Source organism: Pezoporus flaviventris, unplaced genomic scaffold, assembly GCF_033815535.1.
Source record: "Pezoporus flaviventris isolate CSIRO_AGI_PZ_B2104156 unplaced genomic scaffold, CSIRO_AGI_Pfla_v1 ptg000037l, whole genome shotgun sequence".
Taxonomy (NCBI): Eukaryota; Metazoa; Chordata; class Aves; order Psittaciformes; family Psittacidae; genus Pezoporus; species Pezoporus flaviventris.
This window is the reverse complement of record NW_026892585.1, coordinates 11794031-11808254: the sequence shown is the minus strand read 5'-3', so window position 1 is coordinate 11808254 and position 14224 is coordinate 11794031. Positions and strand designations below refer to the sequence as shown.

General features: G+C 41.8%; 1 protein-coding gene across 1 annotated transcript in view; it reads right to left on the bottom strand.

Annotated features, from left to right (window-relative positions):
• ITGA9 (integrin subunit alpha 9) overlaps positions 1-14224 on the bottom strand; it is a 212991-nt gene that overhangs the window by 49414 nt on the left and 149353 nt on the right. Inside the window, exons 19-20 of the mRNA XM_061464722.1 lie at positions 1494-1580; positions 9-88 (exon numbers count right to left, since the gene is read on the bottom strand). Coding sequence (XP_061320706.1) covers positions 9-88; positions 1494-1580 — 167 coding nt within the window. The remainder of the gene's footprint in view (positions 1-8; positions 89-1493; positions 1581-14224) is intronic.

Genomic DNA, 14224 nt, shown 5'->3' with positions numbered 1-14224 from the left:
TCCCTTACCTTTGTGCAGTGACAAGGAAGGTAAGTGTTTCTTCCTGCCCAGACAAGTGGCTCGTATCAAAGATCACACTGAAGTCATACTGTGCACAGAAAAAGCAGTATTTAGAGACAAATATAGTTTCAAAATGCATTTATTCTGAAATTTCCCATATATTTTACTGGCCTAGCTGTACAAAAGTAGCGCATTTAGATACACGTGAGAGATTTTCCTCTACTGTAGTGTAGCTTTTAAATCTTAGCAATTGCATCTCTGATTTTTCCTTTATTGTGAAAGGGCCTTTACTGGAATTGTCATTCAAAGGAAGAGGAGATCTCTTGAGGAGATCATCTGCCAGGGAAAGGGTCTTCCAGTATAAAAGGATCTCTACCCGAAACTACCTCAGCACTAACCTTTATGTTGTTACTTGCTGGTGAAGAGGTATTTTGAGGGGAATAAAGATCATGCCTCAGGCCTGCACAGAGACTTGGAGCGACTAGCACAAGCTAAAGCTTTATGGCCACTCACCATAATGGATAAAATCAGGTGTTCATTTTGAAAAGAGAATCTATGATGACCACTGCAGCACTACTTTAACTTCTCCATGCAGTAACTTTTCTACCTAACTCCAGAACAGGTTTTGGCAAAGTGAAAGTTTCCAAATTTGTGATTTCAACAGCTTGCTGAAAAAAAAATGAAAATAACCCAACTATGTGATCCTGGAGCAAAACCCTCAGATTATTCTATTCCAGATAATATTTTGCTACTGCACTTATTTTAGCCATTTCATTTAAAATCTTTTTAAATGCTTCAAAAGAGCATACTACAGTCAATAAAACTCATAAACCAAAAAAAAATCATGTCAGGTCAAAGGTCAATTCAAATGGAAAGAATTAGGTTTTGAAGTTGAAAACTTCTGAAAAAAAAATCAGACTGATTTTGTTCAGGTCATCCTGAAGTTATACCTCATCTTCTCACCCTTCTGGGTTGGTCATTTGTACAGCTTGGTTTAGTGACAGAAAGAACACGGCTGAATTTCTAAACATCATCAGAGAGTTCATCTTAGTCTACCAAACAAAATCTTGCAAAGCTACCAGGAGTCTGTAATACGAAAAAGTCCCTAAGGCATTTTCATTGTAATGTGTACAAATTCAGTTGCACTTTAATGTAAGAGAAGACAAAAATAAAAACAAAATAAAGCAACTTAAATAAGACAGAGTCCTGTTCTGATTTTCTGCAGAAGTATGCACGGTTTTCATAGTTGCAACTATGGATCATTTTTGAAGAGAACTGTATTGTAGCGCACAAGGTTCTGTCATTGGCTCTATCTGGTGGGAAAGAGGACACCTACCCTCCATAACTGTGCAAGGCTTGGATATCTTGTGTTAGAAAGCTAGCAAAAGTATCAGTCACAGACATTTAACAGAGCAGTTGCCTTTCTGGCCACTCCTTGGAGACAAAGAGGTGACTGGACCATCACTCTGCAAATGGAAGCATCACAACATTACCCTAGATTTCGATCTCATGAAAGGAAATCCCACGCTGCACTTGAGGAAATCTGACTCAAGCAACTCACAGGCAATGCCCAGCTCCTCCTGTAAGAAAATAAAAAAGACCATGAGATGATAGATTTGGGGAAAAAGAGGATTACTAAGAAATGCCATTGTGATAAAGTATTGTAGAAAATGAAACATTTCCCACCATAGCACTGTTATTCCCAGAAAACTAATACTCATTGAATAAGGAGAAAAGCAGTGCTGTGCTTCCTTACTCCACCTTAGCTGGACCAGCACCAAGACAATCATCAGAACATTGCTCTGAGAGACAGACCATAGGGAAATACTGTGTATCTAAACACATTAGGGTCAGGGGTTCAGCCCAAGTTCCTGGATAACCAGACAGCCAGCTGTTATCTCTGTTTATCAAAAGACAGCTTTTAGAATACAGTTCACCAAGGTAGTTTTTCCAGGTACCAACATCATAAAGAGAGAACTGTGTTAGGCAACAGTGACCAAACCATGACAAATACAGATGCTGGAGAAAACATTAATCTGGTCTTGGCGTCAATCTCTTTCTGTGGTCCATGGGATAAGCCACATTGGTGTGGATACCAACTTCCTTTAGTGATGAAATGATGGCATAGATAAAGTAGAGAGATGAACCTCTCCTCATGCTAAGCATTGACAGACTACGAACATTGTCAATAATACAAATGAAAAAGGTTAGAGCAGCTCTATCCTGCTTGACTGGTGACTCCACTACAACAGGAATACTTCTGTTGAATGAAGAGTGTTTCATTGGTCCATAAAGAAAATATCTGGCTCCAGGCTAGCATGCTCTCATCTCCAGGTTATCAGGGAACAGTTTTTATGCTCTGCCATTGTGGACGAGTTCATCTCACTAAACTTTAGGAGTGGGATTCGGCTCCAGAAACTGATATGCATTTTTAAGTGCCTACACAGCAAGTGATTGCTATGTGATCTAGGCATCATTGCTCCCATCATAGTCAATGGATGTAGAAAACAGTTCAGCAAAACCAAATGCAGATGTTTAGTTTAGACTGGGCTGTATACCTCTTTAAGCCCTACACTGAAGCTATGGAATTGATGTCATACAGCTACAATATAAATGGCTAGATTCAGACAACTGAATCTGCAAATTAACTCTATTCTAGACACGTAGCTGAGAATGTCTTAGTTAAGGTCATGCAATTTATTTGACCTATTTTTAGTATCTTCAGCAGACTGCAAAGCCCATGATCTGCCTTATTTTGCACATTTCCCAAATCACTTCAGATATGAGTTCTGATTTAAATATGCATTTAAAAGTTACATGGGTACCATTCTCAGCTGGAACAATCACATGTGGAAGCAGCTTCCTGAACCACAGACTTGGGTTAAAGGCATCCCTAGGAAATGCCTCTGGGCCTTTCATGTGCTAACACAAGCACTTAGTGCTCTACAGATGTTACTATTATCCTAATTACAAGTCTGACAGCATTCAGACTCTTGATCTTTTAACTGCTTCCTGTGATATCTGAAAGACAAGGTCTCCTTTATCTTCAAAATCATGATACAAATCAGGGCCTACATTTATAGAGAATTATAAACATAATGCTACCTTTCTTAGCTGACTCAGACAGCATTTCACTGGTTTCATACGAAAAGAAAATAACACAAGGAGAAAATTAATGCATGCTTGGAGATTCTGATGGTGTTGATATTACTCCAGTACTACTCCAATACCAGAGCAATGGCCTCCACATTCAGCTTCTTTATGGATTTGTTTCCTTGCAATCCTCAGTAGGCTTCTACTTCCAGAAATACAAAAGATGGCATTGCCCAACAAATCAAATATCTAACTTCAGTCATACAAAGCTGCTGTCCCCATACACTGTGTTAGAGTTTTTCCTCCATTTAACATAAAGCAGCAGAGTTTCATGGATGAAGCATTCCCTTCTCTTTTCCTCTCAGCAGTCTGTGAGGGTCTCCTGTTCTATGCAAGTGACCAAATGAACACAAACTCTTGGCAGCTGCATAACCAAAAAGAAAACTTCACAGCTGTTTCCTCTGGGAACATTCTTGGTTCTGTGTTGTTCAAATGTCCCTTGTTGTCTAACTGTGGCAACCTATGAACTTCCTTTCACCAACTCCCAGACTCTGTTCATTCAAGTGGCGTTTTTCTATTTACATAGCTGTCTGGTGGTGACAGTGACCAGACAGACCCAAGACATTGCCTCCTCTCCTCAAGGCCATATCCCTTCAAGATGTTAAAAAACAGGATAACAGAAAGAACCCTCATCTTGGTAATGGAAGAAATGCAGTACTTCATCATTTTGCACACTGGTGGCTGCCTGCAGCCCTGACAGCAGGCATACAGATGTTTTATAATGGCCTGTTAAGGAAACAACAAATAATGCTGCATGGTTTTCCTGTTGTTGCTTACAACAGCTTAATGGATGCAGTAAGACTGACTTGAACAACCTTCTGGCTTCATTAGCGTACCATCCACTTTAATGATTAACATTAATACAACGTTACTGAAGTTGGGCATTAGGAGAACATTCTTCACTGAGAGGGTCGTCAGGCTACTGGAACAAGCTCCCCAGGATCATAGCCCCAAACCTTGTCACCTTGTCAAGAGCTCAAGGACCATCTCCATGCTACTCTTAAGTCATATGATTTAGTTTTAGGTAGTCCTGTAAGGAGCAGGGAGTTGGATTCAGTGATCCTTATGGATCCCTTCCAACATGAGATATTCTATGATTCCATTAATGCTGCAAAGTCAAATTGTTCAGTGCTAAAAACCAGCAAACATAAGTCTGCCTTCCCCACTCCTCTTCAACCTTCTGCACATCCCTAAATTACAGAGATTACCCAGAAATCTTTTCCCATGGATTCTTTGCCTTTCTCTGTGATTAGATGGTGAAGCTCTGCTGATGAGTAAGCATTTTGTTTCTCCTCCACTGCTCACTATCTGGCTTCAGGCTTTATTTGCTGTGCACTACTTTGGAGAGAGTGAAAATTGATTCTTCATGGGGTTTCCTACGGTGTTCAGCTCTGTAACGTGGGCATTTTGTAAGCACTAAATAAATGCAGTTTTCACACTATTCCATTAGGCTGAAGGGTTGGTGATGTCTTACCTGATAAACAGGGAATGGAAACAGCGCAACTCAGAAATTCTGGATGCCACTTCTCACCGATGTTGGCTAACGCTTTCAATGTGCAATGCTTCTCTATGATGAGTTGAGAACACAGCTTATTGCATGAGTTTCCATACCAGTTTCTAGTTTACTTTGAAACAAAGCCAATGGGGTTTGAAGTTTCCCTTCCAACGAGACAGCACGAAGTTTATCTGGAAAACTCTGGGGATGTTTTTTCTGAAGCATTTCACAGCATTTCATATTCTTAGGAGAGTCAATCAGATAAATAGCCAACTAATTAGCCAAATAGCCATGCTATTACTGTATAGCAAATGCAGACCTGGGTATGAGAAACATGAAGCTTAAGCTGGCTCACAGGCTGCTTCTCAAAGTCCTTTATCGCAGAAAGAAAAGTTCCTGATAACTGTAACATGAGCAATGGAACAGTCAAGTTCTATCTCCACTATATGGGGCACAATGGGGAAACAGCAACTCAGGCTAAATTCTGCAGCATAATGCTGTCAAACATTATGGACAGAAGTGTTTTGATGTGTAAATATTATGTGTGGTTTCTACTAAGTATTGCAGGAAGCTGGTAATGATCTTCTTAATACAGTGCCTCTAAGCAGTAACCTGGGAATGTTGCTGTTTCCTAATCTAAGACTTGAGAAAGGAAAAATTTCACCACTGCTCATGTTCTCATCTCTCTGCTGTTTCAGATATTCACCTGGTGTACCATGCAGTCTGTAATGGGGGTCACCAGCTCTTTTCTTCATGACAGGTAAACAAGACAGATCAAGCTGAATATTTAAAAGAGTGCCTTCAGCTTGGTACAGAAAGCGTTTCAACAAGAGTAAAGCATTTTAACCACACAGATGGGATGCTGGAAAGACAGCTGCCATTTGTCCCCTCTCCTCCTGTAGCAAACATTTTTAGAAGATTTCTTAAATATTGCTTACTTTGACCTCAAAGGGTCCTTTTCAACTTGGTTAACTGCCAAACCTAAGACTTAAGAAGAAGAGAAGAAGAATGCCTTAAGAAAAGAGTAAGAGAGGACTGCTGATGGAAGAAAGGTTGCCTGGCTCTGCCTAAAAACACAGTCACAGGTCAGAGACTCTGCCTCTGGGAAGAGTCTTCGTGTTGATGTACAAGCACAACATGCTGCTCCTAATTGAGCTCCTTCTCCTGCAATGCAGATAACCAAAACTGGATGCAATGCATGAAATGGCACGTCCCAAAAAAGGATACTGAAACTTCCTCAGCCTCACCTTGACTAACCATTTTCAAATCAGATCATATATGGGGATTTCCCCAAGGGAGTCTTGCACAGCTTGTATGTGATGACTTATTGATCAGCCAATGCACTCTGACCCTGCCCTGCCTCACTTACATCCAACCAAAACCCTCCAAGCTGCCTAAGCCTGATCTGGCAGTTCATATATTCTATTTTTACCTTTTACCACCCTTAGGAGAGACTGTTCCCTAAAGGCAGAACAACTCTTCTGAACTGATGTTGGCCTCAACCCAGAGTCATCAGCTTGTTTCCTCAGCTTGCTCCCACCCCTATCCCCACCCATAACTGGTTTCAAGCTCCTTGCCTCAAGCATCTCCTTATGTAAGCTCCCCAGCCCCTTAATTCCCCTTCAACAGTCTCCAGTCCTAGCCTTTTATCTAATAACTCTTCTACCCTTTTAGTGTAGGTCACTTGTGTTATTTTGCACTCACCAGTGCTCTCACAGAGAAAGTGTGAATTCAACCATCCTAACACTCATTTATGGCCTGCTAGCTCTCTGCTTTTCTAAGCACACAAGCTCCTAGTAGGTGCTACGTCTGAAATGTCAACAGGGAAATGCAACAGAGTGATCCTAAACTTGTAAAAGGATATGCCAGATACAGCTGTAATTGGTTTAGTAAAATCATACCAAGATAGTAAATAGAAAGTGATATTAATTTCTGAACTTAGGGTAAGTACAGTACTGCTCTGAATGTTGTTGATTTTCTGTGCCAGAATTGACTTCGCCCTTTTAAATACTCTGCTGATTAGCTGTTATTTTTTAATGGATTAAAACCACGAATGATGCACACTGAAAATATCTTCACTGCAGAAGAATCCTATTGTTAGGACAATCTGTATGTTTTGTTTAGAAGGAAAACAAACCAAACAAACCAAACCCCAACTTGTTAGGAAGTCCATTTACCAGCAGTTTGTCTTTCTTCTTCCTTAGACATAATCAAATTAAAATTTTCTGGGTTTGTTTAGATGGAAAAAAGTCTCCCCTGCAAATCCTGGCTACTCACACATATACTCTGGAACAGAGGAGAAAATGTCCTGGAAGCCTTGATAATTTGTTGGCAGAACAAGAACTTATTTAACTTGCTAGAGGTTTTTTTATGCTGCTGAACAGTTTCCAGAGGGTACAAAAGAAGAATGTCAGGAGTGAATATTGAGGGACCCTGCACTTGCTGCCAGAGCAGACACTCTTGTTACTGCTTTTCTTGTTACTGGTTTTCTTGCTCTGTAATGCCTGTCTGTGAACCATTACACTTGACACCACAGGGGACCAGGAACAGTATCCCCATCTGAGAAGGCTAAACAAAATAAGCTAAGAAAATACCACAAAGAAGGGCTACTGGCACTGTGCACTTCATGCTAAGTCTCAAAAGTTAGACACTGTGTATCTACCTACTACATACTCTGCCCACTATTGCCTGGAAATGTGGGTTCTCTGACCTGCACCAAAGACAGCGGCTCACATCAGGCACTGGGAAAAATACAGTTTGGCTAAATTTGCACAGTTTCTTATTCTCACCACGGACCCTGACTTAAAGTACATGCTTATACCTCAGTAATTCCAATTTTTCACTTTTGGTGAAGAATGGCATTTTCCCAAATGAGAGTTTAGATGAACATCTGGATGCTTTGTTCCACCTAATAGGACAATTTTATAGACCTGACCTGCATTTTAAGCCTTTCTTTTGAGATCTATCACTGAATATATGTCTGTTCACTGCTGGTAATCTGTTTCCTACACACTTCACTAGCAAAGCCAGCTAGTACAAACACCTCTCATGTCAGGAACCTAAAATAAAGGCTCACATCTTTGATGGTGTTTGAGGTGGCTTCTTCAAATCATTCTTCATAATTTTGGTCTAAGCTCTTCAGTCATACTATCAACTTGTGTGTTTCCCTAGGGTTTTAAGAGCATAATATGTATTTTTGCTCCTACTGTTATTCCTTGCCTCACAATCTTCTTAATGCCTTCACTGAGGCTTCAAGGATATGAAGATTTGTCAATTCATTTAATAGCCAACCCCTGAGCAGACTGATGTGCTCTTTCCACGGCAACTGAGGCCACCAAAGAATGTGGGTCACAGTTACCCACATGTTCAGAGCAATTAGGGATGCCTGAGCTCATGAAAGCTTGGGGATTTTTGTTTTTCAAGCTGAGTTTCCCTAAGACTGAGTGCAAGTGCAGCTCAGAGTAATTTAATCTGGGAGGCCCCTCCGTGTGCATACATCAGCTCGGTTTTTCTAACACAGAATTCCACAGATACCACACTTTCCTCCAAAATAGGGCTTCACTGGGTATTTTAAAATTGCAAGAACACAGAGAGGATTAGTGGTGTTACTGACTGGGAACTCTTCCTGGCGCTGTACCATAATTCAAGTAAAAAACCCTCTGAAATGTCTGAAATGGTGGGTCTGATCTACCTCTCAAAAGTTGCTCTGATTACCATCCTTGAAAGCCCTTTGGGCCTCTGTTTTCTTCATATAACTAGCAGCCTGATGTCTGCTTTGCCTCTTTGTCAGCAGTACTCTCTGTTAGCTGAACAGACAGTACTTCCTGTGTTTCTGGGCTGGACCCTGCCAGGCATGGACATTCCCCAACTCCTTCACCCCACAGCCAACAGTGAAGACAACAGCAAAATCTCAGTATCCCAAATTGAGCCAGCAGTTTTGGGGTTTGTTTCAGGAGTTCAAAGCACACAGCATTCAAACACCCACTGCCATCAACATCCAGCTCTTAACACTGCACAACCCAGGGGCTGGACAGAGGAAGGCAGAGGGATGTACTGCATCCCTTAGGTAAGCTTCCCGGATAGCAGCACTGGGCTGCTTGGGAAGGCCATAGGGTCTCTTGTGAGCCGCAAGTGTGCAGCACAAGCTGGGGCAGAAAAAAATCCCAACAATCCTATTACTGATAGTAGCTTTGAAGATGGACTGCAGTGGTCCAGCGCTGGTCATAGCTTTAAAAGCAATCAAAGGTCCGGGAAAAATTCTCATGTGCATTTCTGGGAGTTTCTGCTCTCAAAGTGAAAATCTCATCAGTTTTACTCCACTTCTTTTAAACACAGTTTGCTTGGCAACTTCAAGTGAACACCTTGTGTTCAGAAACTCTTCTGCACTTTTCAAGTTGCTAAAGCAAAGTGTGTGACCAAAACACACAAAAGGAGGAAAAAGATGTTAATATCTGAAAGGAATTAAGGTGGTTTTCCCCTTTTAACATCTCTCTGTTGTCTGACCTTCACAGGTTTCTTCTGCTGTAAACCATTTCCAAACACAGGTGGAAGAAGAAAGTGAACAACAGGAAGGCCAAGTCATTGCTAAACCAGCAGCAATAGCAACTGTAGTGTGATAATAATTGTTAATCACTAGCTTCTAGGGAGAGTATTACTGAGAAGGAGATATAGACTCAATATGAACTTGCTCAGCTAGACATTGTCATGACATCAGCATTTATCTAACCTCTTGAATGCAATGATCGAAGAATATTGGCTATCCAATCCAACTATACAATGGAATAAAAAGACTTTTTGTGCGCATTGCAAAGACCTGTTTTAAAAGGTGTCACAGGGACTGCAAGTTTTCTTTTACTTTTCAACACAGATAATCCCCTGAGAATCCCAATCAGCAAACGTGAATGTCACACATCATAAATTCTGCAGCTCCACAAGTCGCTGTTTCATCAGTGAAGACCCTTGTCATGCCAGCACTTACATAAGCAAGCGAAAACTACATACCCGAGTATGCTGACAGGCATGCAGCCAAATGTGCCTATAAACATCTGGGGGAGTGGGGTATCTGGACCTGTATCCTGATAATGAATCCATCCTTTGATTCATTATCACACAATAAGCTTGAAAGGGGGTTGGGGAACCTCAACAGTTGTTTCATAAAAAGAACTGGAGGGGGGAGTTTTCTTTGGCATTAGGGAGAGATTTCCTGTGCTATTCCATGATCTCACTAGTAAATGCTGTAGGCACACCCCACCCCCAAGCCCAGCGAGCCTGGCTTCAAACAGCTTGGATTTGCTGCTTATTTTGTGAAAACAACTATTTCTATATAATTAATGAAAGCCTCCAGCCTCTTCCCTCTCCTCCCTGGATGGGCCTATTTATAGATCATGAGCTCACCAATCCCAGCCAACACGGAAAATCCTTGAGTAAAAAGGGAGAGAAAGACAAAAAACTTTTCTATTTAGTGTATTATTCCCCAAATTCTTTACCACCACCCCCCCCTTTCTATCACAAACATTCATCTTAACTGGTGAAAACCTTGTGCAGCAAATTTTTAAAGAACACTGCCTAAGGAGCTGAAGAAGCAGCAGAAATTGTTTGCTCAGCTCATGTAAGTGATTAAGGCCCAAAACGAGTTTCAGAACTGGTCAACAAAACCAATTGTGGTTTTGCTTCTCCAATCTTCTAAGGGACCTGCAGGGGAGGAGGTGAAGCTATAAGGAGGAAAGGAAATTTGGTGCCACCCTGAGAAGTTTCACTTCCTTTGCTGCCACACTAACTTCCATTTTTAACAGATCAATTAGGCTTACATTGGCTTTCACTGTACTGCACAAGTTAAATGTTTCTCTTCCCCAGTTGCTGAGAACTGCTGGACTTAATTCCTTCAGTACATAGGAAATAATCTGGGGAACATCACCAAGATCCACCATCCACATAGCGCTGTTAGGTAGGTCAGCTGTCCCTCATTCATCACGAAGCTGGCCACATTTCAACTACACTATTTGGGCAGGTCTGCCTGTATGAGCATATGACCCTTGTCCGTATGTGTTAATGTACATCTACACATACTCTGCCAGCAGAACAGGGGCAGCTTAAAGGTCAGAATTCCACTTGCCCATGCAACAATGTTCATTGCCCAGAGCACCCTCGGGCATGACCTGGGTGTTATAAATAACATATGGAATGCCCTTTAAATTTGGGCACAGTGGGCCTTAAGACTGAGTCACATTGAGCTTGTTGTTTAGGATAAACTGATAGAGTGTCACCCACATACAGGATGGTAGCCTGTTTTACAGTGCTGCATGATCAGTGTCTCCAGTGGAGTTATCCTGGTGAGTAAGGGCTGGAAACACCAGATTTTCTCTGCAATATCTTTACTATGTCTCATAGAAGTCTGGAATAGAGATGAGTACCTTACTTTTCATTTTCTATCCTATCCACAGACAGTGGCACAAGCGCAGTCACAAAGGAAAATAGCCCTTTGCAGAGCAAATGTGTGTTTTTTGGAGTCCAGCTCTTCATGACTAGTTTGCATTTCTGAGGCCTCCCATCCCCCTTGTAGCAGCAATTAGCATCTGAGAAATGACATCACTGCTGACACCATCAGCCCAGGAACTCATGCTGGGGCTCTGGCCCTGCAGCCACCTCCATGCCCCAGGGAAGATGTGTTAGCTCAGTCTTGGCACTCACACCTCTTTTCTCAGCACAGGGGGCTGTTGGTCCAGGCAGGATAACCTCAGGCTTCTGAAGGCCTCTCGAACTCCTGAACACAACCCAAACCAAATGTTTTCCCAGGGCCAGAAGGCTCAAGCTGCCTTTTCCCTACCATTCCCACATGACTCTAATGCTATGTAGATCCCACTGGGGAGGAACCACCTGAGCTGAAAAGCTGCAGGAAGGAGGACAGCAGCCACCTTGACTGCAGGCACTGGAAACACCCCAAGGAAGCCTCTGGTCACACCATTTTCTGGGTGTTTTGCTATCTGAGGCTTTGTAGAAACACACAAGGACTTGAGAGCTTCCCCCAGCCACTTTCTGCCAATGCTTCTCCTTGCTTTTAACACATGACTTGGGCTGGGGACAGCTTTAGGATGGGATTTGCCTGCTTCCATGGAAGAATGATCAGGGAAATTTGGAGGAAGATCAGTACCAGCCCTGAAACCAGTTCATTCATTTCCTACCAAAAAAGGAAGAGGGTTCTTTCTTCAAGAAAGGGTCGGAAAGAAACCTCTGTCCCTGCAGTATTTAAGCAAAACCTGTCTAAAGGAGGTCATGGCAGGGAGCCCTGCTTGCATTTGGATCCCTTTCTGGTTTCTCCCTCTTGCAGACTGACCCTCTCTTTTGCCTTTCCTTCCTTTCAAGGATGTTAAGCAATGACAAGGTACTTCATTTAAGACAATTTCACTTAAGACTGCATTATGATCAGCTGTCTCTTGAAAGTGGCCTTTCTTGTTCACCTTGTCACTTCCCATCTTAAGAGAACCAAGAAAAGCAAGGACCAAAGGGCTGCCTGCTTCCAGGATGCTGCAGTTACTGCCACTCCACAATTAAAATGCTACTGCAAATGCAAAGCAGTGAAGCTTCAAGCTTGGTATACAAGACAGTTTTGCAAGTTCAATTTAACCTTCCAAACAGTTCAGTGTGATTCACGCCATCATTACCAAGAAATCACTACCTTCCTAAGCCTGTATGAATTCATGTTTAATAAAACTAAACAAAAGCTATTCCAGTGATCCAGTTTTCACCTATCCTTTGTAATCTTCACTAAAAAAATCAGGCTTATAACTTCTACTAAGACACAAATGCCTTTTACTTAACAAGTACTTGCTATAGTGGAAAAAATGTAATTATTGCTTGGAATAGAAAAAGAAAGAATTCCTTGCTTGGAATTCTTGGCTAAAACAATAAACAGGCCCCTTTGCTCTTGCTTTTCTTTGCATGCAGCATTTCAAAACTATGCACAGTCACTAGGGAAAACAGAAAGAAAGAAAAAAAGCTAACATCAAGCTTCATTTGAGGTCTATTGCTCACACTATTTTTCAGCTGAGGCAGATAGATGAAAGTACACTGGTTTCAAACTGGGATTAGCCACTTGGCTTCACCCATAACCACAACCTAATCATTTTTATTTTCTCCTCCATAGGCAGTTTAGATGAGAAATGGGAGTAAAGATGTCATGATTGTATCAGAGCTGATAAGATGATATCACACTGTGTCAGGTACTTTCACAAATACCTGCCTTAGTTCGAGAAGGATTAGGGGCATACAGGATCCTCGAGTTGACTCAGTGCTGTCAAAAGTATTTATATTTTTTGTCTATTCCTATTGTACCTTTATTTTTTGAACAAATTCAGCTGCTTTCTTCCATACACACACTCACACATACATTGGCCCACTCATTAGCAAGGCACAAGGCAAAAGGCAAAATCAAAAGGTAACTGTGTACTAGAAGCCAAGCAAAAGGAAGTTTCTTAGGGCCCAAATCAGTAACACACATCACACTGCAAGACACCCAAACACAGCCACTATACAGCAGGTAGTTTGTACTCCACAGATTATTACCATCAGTAGATACTGTTGAGAAGCCAAGCATGTGTGGGTTATGTTTAGGTTCGCGGGGTCTTTTCAGTAGGTTTTCTATACACACCATTTACTTTTGCATGAGTTTTCCAGCTCGATATTGGAAAGGATGGCAACCATCACCACTAATGTGAAATACAATCACACAGATCACTTCATATTCTTCTTTTTCAGGACCAGTGTCATAGGTTGCCAAGACCAGATGTGATGTGAAGCACCACTTTCTTTTGTTTGCTTCCTACCATGGGGAGGAGGATAGCAGAAAAAGTTCATTACCCCACCTAAGTCCATTCAGCTGATTTAGACACCTTCCCCAGCTACTGTCTTAAATAGCCACCCTGAAAAACAACCTCTTTTGTTGCCATCACTTGAAATACCGTTTCATATACCCCAAGAGATGCAGAATTCTCCCTTTTAAAGGCACACAGCATCATTTCCTAGCATGATGTGGGCAACAGCCTTCTGCATCCAACAACAGGGCAAAGAAACAGGAACAAAATAACTGGGGAACAAGCTGGCCAGCTGACATCCCACCATCCACAAGGCAAATGGAAAACGGACACAGCACCCTTCTCTCTATTTAAACCACTGGTCTGGATGCTCCTCTCCAGAGGGATCCCAGCGCTAGCTGCAAGTGCCACAGCATCAAGAACAGTCTCTGAGATATTAACCCAGCCAAACCTTGGAGTAAACCTAATCTGAAGTCCATCTTCCCTGTGTACTTGCACCTTATTTTAGTATTTATACTTTTACTGGTCTGGTCCAACAATTCTGCCAATCGGCCAGAGGCCCATGTGTAGATGACCACTGGACTATGAGCTCCCTGAAAATAAAGACTATGAGAAACTCACATTTCTCACTCCACAGTGATGTACTTAAAAAGCAACCATAAAAACAATTACGCAAAATATGTCTGATGCATATTCAGATAAATTCAGCAGTCATTTAGATTGTGCTACTCCCCCCAAAAAGCTTTTCTCTATAAAACTGCAGAAACTT